The 17,652-nt window shown below is 42.3% G+C and overlaps 2 protein-coding genes across 9 annotated transcripts in view; one reads left to right on the forward strand and one right to left on the reverse strand.

Annotated features, from left to right (window-relative positions):
• LOC132883379 (uncharacterized) overlaps positions 1-13,191 on the forward strand; it is a 59,188-nt gene extending 45,997 nt beyond the window's left edge. For all 4 annotated transcript variants that reach the window (XM_060916928.1, XM_060916929.1, XM_060916931.1 and 1 more), the window contains 4 exons: positions 11,264-11,303; positions 11,400-11,454; positions 11,573-11,906; positions 12,222-13,191. In XM_060916928.1, the coding sequence (XP_060772911.1) occupies positions 11,264-11,303; positions 11,400-11,454; positions 11,573-11,906; positions 12,222-12,635 (843 nt within the window). In that variant the 3' untranslated portion in view covers positions 12,636-13,191. The remainder of the gene's footprint in view (positions 1-11,263; positions 11,304-11,399; positions 11,455-11,572; positions 11,907-12,221) is intronic.
• A 524-nt stretch (positions 13,192-13,715) lies between these two features.
• LOC132883380 (uncharacterized) lies at positions 13,716-17,287 on the reverse strand. 5 transcript variants are annotated; one of them, XM_060916938.1, is made up of 6 exons: positions 16,878-17,287; positions 16,538-16,616; positions 15,925-16,190; positions 15,638-15,757; positions 15,378-15,534; positions 13,716-15,270 (listed from the first exon to the last, which is right to left on the reverse strand). In XM_060916938.1, the coding sequence occupies exons 3-6, from the start codon at positions 16,158-16,160 to the stop codon at positions 14,893-14,895; spliced, it is 891 nt and encodes a 296-aa protein (XP_060772921.1). In that variant the 5' UTR covers positions 16,161-16,190; positions 16,538-16,616; positions 16,878-17,287; the 3' UTR covers positions 13,716-14,892. The 5 variants fall into 5 exon arrangements, with proteins under 5 accessions (XP_060772921.1, XP_060772920.1, XP_060772917.1 ...); XM_060916937.1 differs by having other exon boundaries at positions 16,538-16,730; XM_060916934.1 differs by having other exon boundaries at positions 16,538-16,767.
• Positions 17,288-17,652: the final 365 nt, after the last annotated feature.

A 17,652-nucleotide genomic window follows, 5' to 3' on the forward strand; every position in this document is an offset into this window, starting at 1 on the left:
AATGCATTGCCCTCAGGCTCACCAGACGAGGGTAAGCCCATGTCAGTAAAGTGCCGAGTGAGCTTTCAGGGAAGGTAGTGACCTGGTGCCGCTCTGGTGGTTTATATGATAGACCACAGATGTATTGTCGGTCTTTATAAGGACATGCCAACCTGCTAAAATCGGACGGAAATGTTTCAGGGCGAGGAAAACAGCCCGCAGCTCTAACACATTGATGTGTTGTCCCTGCTGTTGTGGGGCCCATACACCCCGGGCAGTCCTGCACTGCCACACTGTGCCCCAGCCGATCAGTGATGCATCGGTGGCGACTACTTCTCTGCGAGAGGGTATGGACGTAGACATGAGGAGCAACTGGCCATGATTCTGACTGGCCTGTGCCTGTGATGTTGTGGATGTAACCCAAGGCTGTTCATCCAGATTTGTAGAGGCCTGAGTGTGAGGAGGCCCAACGGAACTACCGATGAGGCCACAGTGAGTATACCTAGTAGTGTCTGGAAAGACCTGAAGGTCAGGGTTCATCCCTTCCTGAAGCGATGTAGCCGTCGGACAATATCGCTCACCCGTCGCTAAGACAGGGTTGCCTTCAACAGCTGAGAATCCAGCTGAAGGCCAAGAAAAACAGTCTTCTGGCTGGGTGTAAGGGAGCTCTTGGCGTGGTTCACCCTGAGCCCAAGTTTGGTGATGTGAGAAACCAGCACGGCTGGGTCGCTGAGCGCGTCTACCCTTGACTGAGAACCAATCAACCAGTCATCCAGGTAGGGAGAGGATACGCATTCCCCTGCTCTGAAGTAGGGACAGTGCTGCCGTGATGAATCTCAAAGATTCTGGGAAGTATGCATCCTTCAGATCGATGGTTGTGAACCAATCGTCCCGTCTGATGCTGTTTAAGACATCGGATGTGCGCAGCATACGGAATTTGAAGACCTTGAGATGGTCGTTCAAATGTCTCAGATCCAGTATGGGGCGAAGCCCACCCCCTTTTTTTTGGGGGGGGGATGATGAAATAGGTGGAATAAAACCCACTGTTTTGTGAAGGTGGATCTAATGGCTCGATGGCCCCCTTTTTCCAGGAGGGTCAAGACCTCCTGGCGTACTCCCAGAGCTTTCATTTTGACCCCTTGAAATCTCGGCGGTCGTCATCTGAATTGTATGCTGTAACCCTGAGAGAGGGTGGATATAACCCGGGGTCTGATGTTACCACTTCCCAGTAGGCCAGTTGTTGACTGGTGAAGTGTCTGACTGCCAGAGTGCAGTAGTCAACATCTGCCTCCACGCCCCCTATGGGGGGGGGGGGGGGGAGGAGGAGTGGGAATTATACCCCGACGTGCCTGTGCGGCGGCACCAAAGAGCTGTCCCGGAATCACTGGGAGAGTGCGGAGGGCCCTCCTGCAGGGATCTGAGAGTGGTGACTGAGCCAACCCTACCTGACGCCTGGCAAGAGTGAAAGACAACATTAGTCTGCCCAGCTCCCTGGACATGAAAGCAAATGCCTGCAGCGAGGCCTCGTTTAGGCTTTGCAGTGATGGGTCTGCTCCAGAAGACTGAAGAGCCTGAGACTGGGCCAGGATCAGGTGAGATAACGAATTGCCTATGCATGCAGCCTGTGCTGCAGCGTCATAGCTCTCCCTGATGAAGTCATCGGTCAAACGACACTGTGGCCGTGGACAGCGAGCATCGGGTCTCAACGCCTCCATGCTGACCAGACCCTGACTGGACGCATCCTGTATCTCTACAGCTCCTCAATAAAGGGGGCCGAAGGTGGAACAGTAAAAACAGCAGAGGGGGAGTCTAAAAAAGGCACTCTGCATCCATACTTCAGATGGTGCCGTGTCCAACCCCAGGTGCCATTTTTATCACGGGCTTGACCATAGTGGAAAGCACGTCCTCCTCTTGAAGCTCCGCGGCCGGGGACAGCACCAGAGGCTGTGGCTCAGGAGGAGTAAATGAAGCAGCAGAGGCGAGAGCATCAGCAGGCTGTGCTTCAGGCGGTTGTAGGTTATAGAGCAAAGCCTTAATCTCAGCAAGCTCTGAAGGACCACAATGGCAAAAGTATTTTTACTTTTGTGTTATCCTCCGTAATATTTATATTTATATTATGTTTACATGTTATGTTTTTACTGCGAAATAAATCAATACAATACAAAAAGAGCCAAGGTGCCCACTTGTTGCGCCAAGGGGTCCACCTTCTGGTACTTGGGCCTACAGGGAGCCTCCCGTGACGGCTGCTTAGGGCGCTTCCTAGACTTAGGAGGCAGAGCGTAGTCGCTCGGTGCTGGGGGCAGTCGAGAGCCCAAACTGCTTTCCAGCTGAGCAAGCCTAGCAGTGCGTCAAGCAAACAAAACGAAATATCCGCGGCGGAGTCAGGCGAACATACTCACCCAATCGCGTTCAGGTAATCAGCAATCAAAGCTGAAATAAACAAGCTACAAGGCGAGAAAATACCCATGTGCTTGCGGTGAAACTGAAACTTATAATTAGAGGTTGCTGGCTGCCGAAGTCCGAGTGGACTCACTCATAACCGATTTAGTTGAAAATACTTTACTTACCTTAAAGGTTTGAGACAATCAGCACATAAACATGACTGCTGTTTATTCTACTTACCTAAATATGGATTAGGTGACGGTAAACAAGCAGTGTCGAAGTACCAATACAGAGCCAAGCAACCAAATGAAATATCCGCGGCGGAGTCAGGAGCGAACACGCTCACCCAGCCGCGTTTAGGTAATCAGCAGTCAGCTGAAGTAAACACGCTACAGTGCGAATCAGAAGTGCACACAAGCACCAAATAAGTGTCATACTTGCAACAAAAGGATACTTATTAAATCGCTACAAGGTGAGAGAACACCCCTATGATCACAGTGAAACTGAAATTTATAATTAGAAGTTGCTAGTTGCCGAAATCAGAGCGAACTTCACTCAGCAATAAGCTGAAGTAAACAAGCTACAGTGCAAATCAGAAGCGCACACAAGCACCAAATAAGTGTCATACTTGCAACAAAAGGATACTTATTAGATCGCTACAAGGTGAGAAAACACCCCTATGATCACAGTGAAACTGAAATTTATAATTTTAAGTTGCTAGCTGCCAAAGTCAGCGACAGGGGCGTGTTTAGCCTATTTTTGGGGGTGCTCAAGCACCCCCAAAAACGAGCTCAGCACCCTCAAAAACACTGCTTTTGGACGTAATTTTCAGAAATAAGTGCCCTTGCGCACTGCGCAATGAATGTGTGCGCGGCCGTGTGTGTGTTCTTGAATTCACCTGTTACGTGATAGTCTATGAGCAGTAAAATACCTCTCCTCCTTGCGTCCCCTCTGATTGGGTTGCCTGTCCGCGCGAGTGCTTGCTACGACATGGTGTTTTTTTAAACTGGATTCCACGCCGATGAGGAACTCGAAGTAGCACCTGAGTATTACTGGCATAGCGAGATGTGAAGGTACGGACTGGAGTTACAATTGTTAAACACAACACAATAATATGCATAATGCAATATTGATGTTCCCTGGTCTATGAACAGAATGATAAAAACGACATTTATCATCCATATCGAGATACATACATGTCAACCTATACGGAATGTCCGTATTTTATACGGATTTGATCCAATAAACGTAGTATACGGGCGTACAAATAAAGTTATACGGATTCTTAAAAAAAAACTTCAATATTTATTTAGAGCTATAATCAAGTCCCACAATGATAAAAGAGCGCATAACATTTACAAACGTACTGTACACCACACAAAGCACAGACAGCCAGTAAAGTCTTATGAAATCGCGCGTTATCTTGTGGTAGCGAGACTTCGTTCCACTTCTGATCATGCGCACACCGCATTGCGAGAATCCCGCTAACCGTGAATTAACATTTTGTTTGAAAAGCGTATTTCCACCTGAACGACTTTCACTAGCGACTGAAAAGATTCTGAATGGGCACTCCGGCAAGATCAACACAGACACTTGCTGTGACATGCAGCCTAGTGAGGTATTGGTGCAGACTGCTAAAAAAGCTGTCATGGAGTACAATTCAGAACATTAGAGTGACACTTTGTGTTTTTGTCAAACATTGGAGCTTTGTATTCATTCTGAAGGTTTATTGTTATTAATATTGAATAAAAAGTAACTGGGATATATCATTGTTAATTATCATTCAAATTTTAGGTAAATTATTTTAATTTGCATCTTATAAGGATTTTATAAGGGAAATACGGATTTTGGAGGTTGGTTATACAGGTTTGATTGACCAAAGGTTGACATATATGGAGATACTTAATTAGCAAATTAATCAAAACAGACACTGAAACGTACATGCATGAAGCAAACAATTAAACAAATGACTATCAAAAGAACACTACCAAAATATAACAAATATAACAAAAAAAAATATAAACTAATGTAAACTAATGTAAAATCATAATATACACTATTATTACACAATACACAATAACACATTAACAATTACCACTGTTCAAAATGAATAGCTCCAACATTACAAATGCAGTAGTAGGTCTTGTTTAGTTAAAAATATAACGTAAATATTTGTGTCAGTGGTTGTAAATGTGTAGATATCATAGTTTATTGGGTCAGCTTCTGTTAAAACATTGCATAAGTCTAGTCTTGTCTAGTTAAGTCTAGTCTAAATGCGGAATAAACGTGGAAACACTGTCGTTCAAGCCAGGTGCCTCTGTCAGCTCTGGGGGCTAAGCACCCCCAAAGATCAGATGCTAGAATCGCCCCTGGTCAGCGAACTTACTCATAAACAGTTTCTTACCTTAAGCAAATGGCAAATCGCAGTCTTAAGAGGGCGAAAAAAAACGCAGCTCCAACCCGTTAAGGGTTTGCAAGACTCCAGCGATTGCTCTTAGAAAATAGTACTACTCGAATAATCTGCTCTGCACGAGAAGATGCAAGAGAACGCTTCCGGGGTGAACGCACCTTAAGTACCGGTGCAGTGACATACGTCACCCCCTGTCGCAAGCGACCTTGTTGGTATACAGACACTCGAACTGTATGCGCATGTGATGGACACCCAGGTGCTTACAGCACCGCCTCTGGCGGTCAGTAGAAATGAAATAGAACAACAATTTTCACCTTTAAAGTTGTAGGCATGTTGTGTAAATCAAATGGTTCTAACCCCCCAAAATCCATTTTAATTCCAGCTTGTAATGTGACAAAACAGAACAAACACCAAGAGGGATGAATACTTTTGCAAGACACTGGGTACTTGTATGTATACACGAGTGGGAAATACACCACTCGTATTTTCATACAAACTACATCCAGGACCTGAGTAACATATATTTTTCATATCCTCACCAGGTGAGGATATTGATGAATTGTTTTGATTAACTTGTATAGATTTTGTTTGTGAATGAGTTTATATAATAAAAAGAAAATTGCACATTGGCTTGAAGATATAAAGTTTATCTTCTTGTGTTGAAAAACTTATTTTTCATACAAAATACATTGTGGACCTGAATAACATATTTTCCATATTTTCGCTCATGAGGATATTGATGACATCACTTCGAATGTTTTCTTGCTGACTTGACGCATGTTGTCAAAATGATGAACATTCACTGCGCTCGCTCATGAAATATTTTCACCACTTGAAGATAAACTTCATGTCTTTGTGTCACCATGTATTATCCTTTATGTGAAAAAATAAGTGCATCCCATGGAAATTGTAATCTTTCTCAACATATTTAAACAAGCAAACATTTCACAATTTTAATACAGTGGCTACAGATAAAGGTGATATCCTGGGGGAGAAAAGGAAAATTAGCTCTTTCAATCATTTATTCAACAAAAATGTCAATAGATGTAATATTCTTTTGTGGAGAAAGTAACTACACCCTTGGCTTCAGAAGCTAGTGTTGCGCACCCCCAACAGAAATAATTTCTTGTAGGCATTTTGCACAATTGAGCCCCTAAGAACCAGGGCGGGCCATCCCACATTTTTTTTATTTCGAGAAATTTCAATAAAGTTTAAGTTTTGTTGCATCTCTGAAGTACAGAATTTAACAAAAACTAGAATAGAAAGACATCACTAGTAAAGGTAAAATTTTTATGAATTACACTTATATGCCCCACCTCATAGACCCTCTAACTCATTTTTTTTTTTCAAAAATGTGGGATGGCCCACCCTGGTTCCTAGGGGCTCAATTGTCCACCAGTCTCTGACATCGGCTTGCTTAATTTTTTGACCACCCTTCCATACAAAATTCCCTCAGGTGCAAGATGGTTGAGGGATTTCTTGTATGTGCTGCCCTTTTCAAATCTCCCCAGAACATTACAATGGGGTTCAACTCTGGACTTTGACTAGGCCATTCCATAACCCTCCATTTCTTCCTTTTGAGCCATTCCGTGATGAATTTGCGAGTGTGTTTAGGGTCATTATCTTGTTGAAAGGTCCACCCTGGTTCAACTTCAACTTTTGAACAGATGGCCAAACATTATCTTCAAGCACTCTTTGATATGATTCAGCATTCATAGTTCAATCAATGAATGCAAGCTTCCCAGTCTCTGTGAGACAGTGAAGCACCCCCAAATCATAACATTTCCACCACAATGCTTCACAGTTGGTATGAAGTTCTTCTCCTGAAAAGTCTGTGCCACACATTCAATTTGTCTGTCCAGAGCATGTTATTCTAAAAGTTCTTGCCTTTGCCTATACGTTCATTGGCAACTGTAGTCTTGCGTTAATGTTCCTTTTGGATAGCAAAGGTGTCTCCTGGCACACCTCCCATGCAGTCAAATTTGTCCAATCTCTTTCTGATTTTAGATTCATGCACTTCCACAGCAACAGTTACAAGAGTTACTTGCAGGTCCAATGATGAAATTTTGGGGTTCTTGGCGACTTCTTTTAGCATTAAATGGTCTACTCTTGGGCTGAATTTGCTGGGGCTGTCAGTCCTGGAAAAATTGGCAGTTGTCTGAAATCTACACTGCTTGTAGGTGATTTTCTTTACATTGGGATAATTTATCCATCCATCCATTATCTGTAGTCACTTATCCTGCTCGACAGGGTCGCAGGCAAGCTGGAGCCTATCCCAGCTGACTATGGGCGAGAGGCGGCGTACACCCTGGACAAGCTGTCAGGTTATGGCAGGGCTGACACAGAGACAAACAACCATTCACACTCACATTCACACCTACGGTCAATTTAGAGTCACCAGTTAACCTAACCTGCATGTCTTTGGACTGTGGAGGAAACTGGAGCACCCGGAGGAAACCCACACAGACATGGGGAGACACGGGGAGAACATGCAAACTCCACACAGAAAGGCCCTCGCCAGCCACTGGACTCAAACTCAGGACCCTCTTGCTGTGAGGCGACAGTGCTAACCACTACACCACCTGTGGAATGATTTAGTTCTAATAATTTAGAGAGCTTTTTCAATCCCTTGCCAGATTCATTGGCATCCACAATGTTTTTTTTTTTCTTCCCAAGTCCTGAGAGAGCTCTTTCGATCTTGGCATGATGACACTACACACTTCAGTAACAAAGAGAACACCAGACCTAAATGTCAGGTTTAAATAAGACAGATTCCACATACACCTCCACCTGCAGGAGGTTCTAATCAATGGCACCTAATCTTGAACACCTGATTCTAATTTTATGGACTTTAAAGTGTGATAAATATAAGGGTGTACTTACTTTTCAAGGGTGTCCTTCCTTTTTTTTTGACTGATTTTAATTTAAATTATGAAAATTGATTACAAATGTCAAGTTTGTCATTTGGGCGGCACAGTGGTGTAGTGGTTAGCGCTGTCGCCTCACAGCAAGAAGGTCCTGGGTTCGAGCCCCGGGGCCGGCGAGGGCCTTTCTGTGTGGAGTTTGCATGTTCTCCCCGTGTCCGCGTGGGTTTCCTCCGGGTGCTCCGGTTTCCCCCACAGTCCAAAGACTTGCAGGTTAGGTTAACTGGTGACTCTAAATTGACCATAGGTGTGAATGTGAGTGTGAATGGTTGTCTGTGTCTATGTGTCAGCCCTGTGATGACCTGGCGACTTGTCCAGGGTGTACCCCGCCTTTCGCCCATAGTCAGCTGGGATAGGCTCCAGCTTGCCTGCGACCCTGTAGAAGGATAAAGTGGCTAGAGATAATGAGAAGTTTGTCATTTGTTGGAATATATTACCTTTATCTGTAGGTTTCCATTAGATTTACTTCTTTTTTTCTTTTTTTCACATGACTGTGTGTACTGTGTGACATATATATATATATATATATATATATATATATATATATATATATATATATATCCTCCTGAGAACCAACCCATAGACTTGTGTCCTCTGTATTTGATATATGTTTTACGTGCACACCCTCTTACTCTTTCAAGCTATTCACTTGAATCCTGGTACCTTGTAAAGAGTACATCCTGGGCTTTCCAGTGATATATCATGTGACTAGGAGGATTGCTGGGAAATTCCTAGTAAGGAAATCACAATAAAAGAGAAATTGAGAGACAAATTTTTTTCTTGGTTCCCAGGAGGTTTTGTATACAGTGTATGTATATATGTATATAATTATTTACACAACATGCCTACCACTTTAAAGGTGCAAAGTGTTTTTTTTTTAATTGTGACTCAAACAATAATTAAGATGAAACAAAAAAACCCCAGAAATCTGCAGTGTGCATAGGTATTCACCCCTTTCATACAAACCAATCACTTCCAACCAGTTCACTTCATAAGTCACATAATTACCTGATTTAAATGAGTTTGATTGCACCTGTCAAAGTGTCACATGATGTCTGTATAAATCAGCCTGTTCTGGAAGGATCCTGACTCTGCTACACTACCAAGCAAGCAACATGAAAACCAAGGAGCCTCCAAACAGGTCAGAGACAAAGTTGTAGAGAAGTATAGATCAGGGTTGGATTATAAAAAAAAAAATCCCAAACTTTGAATATCCCAGGGAGCACCATTAAATCTATTATAGCAAAATGGAAAGAATATGGCACCACTACAAACCTGACACTAGAAGGCCACCCACCAAAACTCACAGACCGGGCAAGGAGGGCATTAATCAGAGGTCCAACAAAGACACCAAAAATAACACTGAAGGAGCTGCAAAGATCCACAGCAGAGATGGGAGTATCTGTCCATAGGACCACTTTAAGGACCACACTCAACAAAGTGTGACTTTATGGAAGAGTGGCCAGAAAAAAAAAGCCAGTGCTGAAAGAAAAAAAAATACTTTTGGAGTTTGCCCATTAGCATGTGGCAGACTCCCCAAACACATGGAAGAATATTCTGTGGTCAGATGAAACTAAAATTGATCTTTTTGGCCATCATGGGAAATGCCATGTGTGGTGCAAACCCAACACCCTGAGAACACCATTCCTACAGTGAAGCATGGTGGTGGCAGCATCATGTTGTGGGATGTTTTTTTTCATTTGTAGGGACAAGAAAGCTGGTCAGGATTGAAGGAAAGGTTCAAGGAAAAATGAATCGCTCTAAATACAAGGCAATTCTGGAGGAAAACCTGTTTGAGCCAGCCAGAGGTTTGAGATTGGGACAAAGGTTCACATTCCAGCAGGACAATGACCCAAAACATACTGCTAAAGCTACACTGGAATGGTTTAAAGGGAAACATTTAAATGTCTTGGAATGGCCTAGTCAAATGCCAGACCTCAATCCAATTGAGAATCTGTGGCATAACTTGAAGATTGCTGTACACCAATGCCACCCATCTAACTTGAAGGAGTTGGAGCAGTTTTGCCTTGAGGAATGGGCAAAAATCCCAGTGGCTAGATGTGCTAAGCTAATAGAAACATATCCCAAGAGACTTGCAGCTGTAACTTTCAGCTGTATTGACTTTCAGGGGTGAATACCTATGCACACACCAGATTTCTGTTTTTTCATCTTATTGTTTGTGTCACAATAAAAAAAAAAAAAACAATGGTCACCTTTAAAGTGCCGTGTAAAAAAATCAATTTTAATTTCAGCTTGTAATGTGACAAAACAGGACAAACACATATATACACACCATGTGTTTATCAGTGTCACCTTGTTGTTGGGGGGTAGTGTGTGTGTCTTCTTCAAGCTCAGGTCCTCTACACCTGCTTGTTAGTCTGGAACTTGGATCTTAGCTCTGTTGTACTCAACCACTTTTGCTGATATGTCCCATTGGGACTTGGGGACTTCTAGTCCGAACTCAGCACAAATGTTTCTGTACACTATCCCAGCCACTTGGTTATGCCTCTCAGTGTACGCTGTCTCAGCTTGCATCTTACACTCTGCTACTATGTGCTGGACTGTCTCAGGGGCATCTTTGCACAGCCTGCAAATGTCAGACGTGTCTTACCTGGGCTGAAGAGAAAAAGAACTGGACTGTTGCTCAGTGGACTTGATAAAACACAGTGGACCAGCACCAGCAGATGACATAGCACCCCCAAATCATCACAGACTGCAGAAACTTCACACTGGACTTCAAACACCTTGGATTCTGTGTTTCTCCACTCTTCCTCCAGAATCTAGGACCTTGATTTCCAAATGAAATGCAAAATTTACTTTAATCTTTAAAGAGGACTTTGAACTACTGAGCAACAGTCCAGTTCTTTCTCTCCTTAGCCCAGGTAAGACGCTTTTGACGTTGTCTCTGGTTCAGAAGAGCTTGATATTAGGAATGCGACAGTGGTAGCCCCTTTCTTGAAGATGTCTGTGCGTGGTGGCTCTTGATGCACCGACACCAGCCTCAGTCCACTCCTTGTGATGCTTTCCCACGTTCTTGATTCGACTTTTCTTGACAATCCTCTCAAGGCTGCAGTCATCCCTGTTGCTTGTGCACTTTTTCCAGCCAGCCTTTTCAGCAATGACCTTCTGTAGCTTACCTTCCTTGTGAAGTGTCCATGATTGGCCTCTCTCAAGTCAGCAGTCTTCCCCATGATTGTGATTGTGTGTACTGAACTAGACCGAGAGATGCACGGTATTTATATTGTTTTACTCTGAGTCAAAATTTAAATATTTTGAGATACTGGATTTCTGATTGTCCTGGGCTATAAGCTGTAATCATCAAAATAAAAAAAAAAAAGTAATAAAATATTTCACTTTACTTGTAATGAATATAGAATATATGAAAGTTTACCTTTCTGAATTAAATTATGAAAAAAAATAACTTTTTCATGATATTCCAATATTTTGAGATGTACTAGTATGTGTATACACACACACACACACACAGACACAGACACAGGACATGTCCTGGGGGCATTTGTTTGCATCCATATTAATCTAGTACTGTTTTTTTGGGTTTGAATTGCAGGACACTGACAGTCTGATGGAGTGGTGGAACACAGTCGAATGTAAGCATTCATTAGTATTTCAAAACCTTAATCTTTCACCTTATAAACACTTAAGTTTTAATCAGCACAGATATTCACACAATCCTTTTTTTTCAGTATGGGACGAACTGCCATCAGATGAGGAAGTCAGCATAAAGGAGAACGAGACAAAGTAAATGATTCACTTGTCATTAATTAAATCCTTGGGTTATGTAAATACTATTTTTACAATTTTATTAAATTTAAACTATATATAAGGAGTTCAACCACTACTTCTCTCTCTTGATCAGATCGTTCACTGAGATTGCTGACAAAGTCCACAATGGTCTCAGAGTGTTCTATAAAGTTTTCACTGAACATGCCGAATTCCTGTACCAGCATGTGCTGAGGCTGTATGCCATCGGTGATGACCTCAGCAACTTCCATCGCCGTGCTAAGATTGCCAGCATCACAGGTGGCACAACCACAGCTGTGGGTGGTGTGGCAGCCATTGCTGGACTAGCACTGGCTCCTGTCACGTTTGGGGCTTCTCTGATTGTGTCTGCTGTTGGGCTGGGAGTAGCAACAGCCGGTGGGATCACAGCAGCTTCGGCCACCATATCAGACAATGTCCACGACACGAACGTAGGTTTTATGCTTTTAGTTGACTTTCTTTGCCCAAAATGTTATGTACAGATTTGAACCTTTTTACTGTTTTATTTTGCTCTTCAGCAGTCAGTAGTCTACTGGGGAAGATGTTTTCAGTAGTCATCAATGAGATTACTTTTCCACCTGTCTTCAAGTCTTCTAATTTTTCATTAAACAATAATATCATGTCATGCTCTATGTATGTAATTACACATAAACTATCAAGATAACATTATTCTCACTACTGAGGTTCCTGTTATGGAGGAATTACCTTAGCACACCTTCACTTTTACTATTTGCCTCCTGAACCAGGACCGTAAGAAGATCGAGGTGGTGGTGCAAGACTATGAGACCCGACTAGCAGAATTACGTCGCTGCCTGCACTTTGTGGCTGAAGGTGTGTATCGACTGCGCTTCCACCCTCTGCTGCGCCGTAATAATTACTATGCTGGTGACTGGGAGGTGCGGCGGGCGCTTCAGACTATCAGCTTGGTTGGAGAGCCGGTGGAGCAGGCTCAGGACGTTGTGGAGAAGTCCACAACAGCTCTGAACAGTGTGTGCAAAAGCATGGATAATTACTTTAGCAAGGATTCAAAGGAGCTGAAGGTGGGCTGTAAGAAGGAGGTTACAGCGCAAGTGAATATGTTAGCCAAGTTGCTGCATGATGGCTTAGTGGAACTCAACTCCCTACGAGACCAGCTAATGGAAGCTATTGGGCACAATTAGAACTGGAAGTAGATAAAGAATTTAACCTTGTTATCTATGACTGGTCACGTGCTGCATATGATGGAAAAGTGTGACTCAGTTTCTTTTAGTATTGTATCATAATGTATTAACTTAAGAAGATATTTGTGACAAGGAAGACACTGGTCAAGAAAGATCACATGTTCAATATGCATATAAAATAAGAATGTAAATGTAGGAATATTAAGTGTCTTCCCTTTTTTTTTTGCTATGGTGCACTTAATACAACTTGGATGTAAGATACCATATATACTTGACATAAACAGCTTCAGTGGTTGGAGTTTTGGTTTCCTTCTTTGTGCAGTTTAGTTCTTGTTTTAATAATCACTTCCACATTGGGAAATACCATTCACTGTAGATACCATTCTGTAATTTAGTTACTGTTATCTTCTCATCTTTAATCTGTATTGTAAACCACTAAGACTGAAAAAAAATGGGCAGGAATTGTACTGATGCCTTATGTAAGGTGTACTTGTGTTACTGTATATTTTGCTCATGTTTAGCCTACTGTGCAATACAAAGTCCTGATAATATATAATTAGCCAATCCCTCTGTTTTATTTATATTTGGCTGCTTTGGGTTTTTATTTGGAGTTTGCAAATGTTATGGCAAATAAAATTAAACTAAACATTGAAACAAGTACATAAATTATGCAGGTGACAGCATTCGTCAAACTTTAGTTACCCATGCCCTTACAAAATCAGTACTTTTCCCTTACATACACCCATGAGCCCTTATACACGAGAAAAAAAAATTCCAATATCCAAAGCATCGATTGTTTTATTCCACATTATACACTCCTGTTGTAATAGGCATATTTATCACACTGCATCAAGTTAAAGGGATCAAATAAGCATGTACTGAATAAAAATAAATTTTAGATCCCAGAGAAAACAACTGAATTAAAAAGAACTATATGTCCAGTCAAGTATACAATTATCTACTAAAGAGAATGACTGACTGAACTATAAACTTATTTAATATACATTGTATCAGTAATACCAGAATTATTGATGTAAATTTTGCAAATAAAATGCATTAATATTAAATCAATATCGTCAACTAAAGATGACTGAACCACATCAAGTATATTATCTAAACAAGGATAAGTGAACATATTAATAAGTAATGAAGTTAAATTGAAAATCTTATCTCATCTCATTATCTCTAGCCGCTTTATCCTGTTCTACAGGGTCGCAGGCAAGCTGGAGCCCATCCCAGCTGACCACGGCCGAAAGGCAGGGTACACCCTGGATAAGTCGCCAGGTCATCACAGGGCTGACACATAGACACTGACAACCATTCACATTCACACCTACGGTCAATTTAGAGTCACCAGTTAACCTAACCTGCATGTCTTTGGACTGTGGGGGAAACCGGAGCACCCGGAGGAAACCCATGCGGACACGGGGAGAACATGCAAACTCCGCACAGAAAGGCCCTTGCCGGCCACGGGGCTCGAACCCGGACCTTCTTGCTGTGAGGCGACAGCGCTAACCACTATACCACCGTGCCGCCCTAAATTGAAAATCTTCCCAGTAATTTATAACAAGAATTTGAATCTTATTCCTTTTTGGAGTGTTCTTTGTTGTACAAAGATGTTGCAGATTTGACACTAGCTATAATATCACTGCTTGGGTAGCAGTTGTAGCTCCTCATCACAGTTCATTTTAATTTGCAGATATGCAGTTAATGTGTCTGCAGCCATATTTTTTCTGTACTCCGTATGAATTTTCCTAACCAATGAAAAAGCCCTCTCACTATCTACATTGCTATGTGGGAGGCACAGCAAAGCAGTAAAAAGTTGTTTCAGCACTGGAAACCTGGCAACACCCAAAGAAGTTTTTACATCGAAGACCTTTCCCCAATATACATCTATTGGTACTTTTTTGCCATCATTTGCCCTGCATGGCACAACATCATCTGGCATAAGCTGAAAGTTCTCCCACTCCTCCTTCAACTGCTCCAGGTCCAGGTCAAAGCCAAAAGAGGAAGTTAAACTGACAACACCACTATAGTCCAGGTCATCCTTTTTAGATGGATCTAATACTGCAAGATTGGCCAACACTCCATTGTCAAATGGAAATTTATCCATCATCTTCCTGGCAGCAGCCTCATAAAATCCTCTGACAGAGGAGAAGAAAACCTGGACAGTTTTTGCATCCAGGTCTTCCTCTAGCTCCACCAGGCAAGATCTGACTGCAGACACCACTGCCAGCTTGTCATCAGACTGCTGCAGCTACTGGTTGCCCACATCAAGTTCCCTAAGGTTCCTACAGGACTTGACATGCTTCAGCTCCAAGAACTTCACAGAAAACTTCCATAGAAGCCTGTACATCTTGGGGAGGAGACTGCCAACCATGCAATCCTCCCCTTGAAAAAGGATGTTAAACTGTTTGAGCACTGGCATAATGTACTGCAGAAACAACAGTATCAGCTCAGTCAGGGGTTCCTGTAGCCTTTCATTTATCGACTTGACTTTGCCCGGTTTCTCAACATCTTTATGACTGGCAAAGTAGCTTCGCAAGGCTGGCAGCTGGCTCAGCAGGTGGTTGCAGACTTTCTCTAGGGACAGCCAATGGGTAGGACAGTGCTTCAAGATCTGCTGCTCCTCTACCTAGAATTTAATGTAGAACAATTAATTGAGGAAAAGCTGGAAGACTACCAGAAGAGAAGCTCAAAGACTCCTTATGTTTTAGTGATATGATAGGTCTGCTAGCTAACCTCTGTAAACTGCTGAAATTCTTTGAAGTCCTGAATGCGCTTTGAACTGTGGTGGAAAAAGTAGAACACATCCACCAGAAGGTCATCTACTTTAAATGGCAGCACCTTCACACCGTCCTTCACACAAAGATTTGCCAAGTGGCAAATGCAGCCAATGCTGAAACAGAAATAACAGTAGAATAAGTACAGTACTGGAGTACTATTCTGATAAAATTTTGGTGCATATTATTATATATCAACTTATGACACATGAAACATACCTAAAAATCTTGGGACTTTTTGCTTGGAGCCTGGTCAAAACAGAATCTTTCCTGCCAATCATGGTGTTGCAATTTTCACTTGCAAACCCAACCATGTTGGCCCAGGGGATGTCATTTTCACTGAAAATATGCATTATGCATTAGTGCTCATTTTGTAATTATAAAAGTTACAAAGGTATTCATAATATTATACATATTACTACACACTTCCAGTCTAGATTGTTAAACAGGTATACAGATTCAGCAAACTGGCACACCATTTTACAATTTAAAGAATAAATTCTTACCTCATGAAGCTGTCAACAGCTTCAAATATCGCTGAAGCTTTACCAGAAGCAAGTTCTGGTAAATCCAGAATTCTGGTTTTTACACAGACATCTTCAAAAATGCGTGCCAGAATGACCAAGTGCTTGGTGCGGTTTCTGTCGTTGCTCTCATCTATCATAAGGCTAAACGGCTGCTGGCACATTTTTTCGATGACAGGATTTGTATAAGCAGGGACTAAACTTCCTTTGACGACCATGGTCGTCTTCGTTCATTCGCATGCAAAATCCTGGGTGAACAACAAATGAATAAAAGGTTCGGTCTACGTACATAACTGGCAAGTACAGATTATTTTCCTGGTCAATAAAAGAAAATCAGAGCACGTCAAACATGTACGTAGATGGTGTTAAATTACTTCCATCCCCTACTACGCATTTAAGAGACAGGTTACCAACGGTCATTACCACCATTACTCTTCACTCAATACTTTTTCAGTTTACTGATGACTGATGGTATAAACGGTGCCTCCCAGTATCGCCTCCCTAAATTATCATGATAATGGAGGAAGCTTTCCTACATGCAAACAGTTAAAACTTTTTAAAAATAAACAAAAAAAACCCCAACACAAATGCTTACCTGTGCAGTCTTTGAATCGGGAAACTTTTTTCACTAGCTCCGAAAAATGGTCAGCCACAGTCGGGGGGGATGTTGTGTTCTACAAGAAATTGGCAGAACACAACTTCTGCAGCCATCACAAAAGTCTGGACAGTCCGAGCCGATGGACTTGCGCCAAAATGCTGCTCCATAGACTTGAAGGTCCTGCATTTAACTAGAAGTCCCAGAGAGGGGCCATTTGGCCTTTTTACCTAGAAAACCCACAAGAGGGCCAATTGGCCCCAAGTCCTCCCTGTAGACATTAATTTTGTTATGGAAATGTGGCTGTTAGTTACCTTACAGCTTAGAAATGAAATCTTACAATGCCTGTTGAATGTTGAATCTCTGCATCTTCGTTCCTTGGAGAGGAGCTTCTTTCACCACAAAATTCTTGAGGGAACTGAAGCAATAGTCCATGTGCACTGAGGTATTTATCCATCAAACAATTGTCTGGTTGCAGTCACATGAGTCGTTATGGTCACATGGGACATTCACATGTTCACATTTTAGAATAGAATGTGTTTTTATTCCTCATTCTCACATTCACACAGAAGTAGCCAACATGACTTCACCACTGAAGTCTGAAGTGTGTGAAATGTGACCCCCTCACCCCACACACTGCCACTAACAGCCTCATTACCATAACAAAATGAGTGATTAGTGTATTGGGGAAAAGCGGTCGGGCCAAATGGCCCCATGTGGGTCTTCTAGGTAGACAGAAAAATGCTGGGACTGCTAGTGTTAACGACGCAGACTTTATGTGCCTTGGTTTGGAAATGCAATTTCAGGTCATAAAAACCTGAAGCTGCCACTTTAATGTGCTTTCTTCACGGAACACAGAGCGAATATTGGGGGCCATTCAAAGACACCTGGATCCATCCTTTGTATTCTCCATCCAGAGTGTCCCATTCTTTCAGATGTTTTCCAGTTCCAGCACGTTTTCTCTTTGCCATTGTGTTTCCAGATGCCATTTTCATCTCATCTCATCTCATCTCATCTCATCTCATCTCATCTCATCTCATCTCATTATCTCTAGCCACTTTATCCTGTTCTACAGGGTTGCAGGCAAGCTGGAGCCTATCCCAGCTGACTACGGG

This window comes from Neoarius graeffei, chromosome 3 (genome assembly GCF_027579695.1).
Source record: "Neoarius graeffei isolate fNeoGra1 chromosome 3, fNeoGra1.pri, whole genome shotgun sequence".
Classification (NCBI taxonomy): Eukaryota; Metazoa; Chordata; class Actinopteri; order Siluriformes; family Ariidae; genus Neoarius; species Neoarius graeffei.

Coding starts and splice junctions, on each gene's coding strand:
- LOC132883380 (XM_060916938.1), bottom strand. CDS start 16,160: ATGGTCGTCAAAGGAAGTTTAGTCCCTGCTTATACAAATCCTGTCATC. Junction 15,758..15,924: donor GCTGTTGACAGCTTCATGAG/GTAAGAATTTAT, acceptor GCATATTTTCAG/TGAAAATGACATCCCCTGGG. Junction 15,535..15,637: donor AAAAGTCCCAAGATTTTTAG/GTATGTTTCATG, acceptor TTTCTGTTTCAG/CATTGGCTGCATTTGCCACT.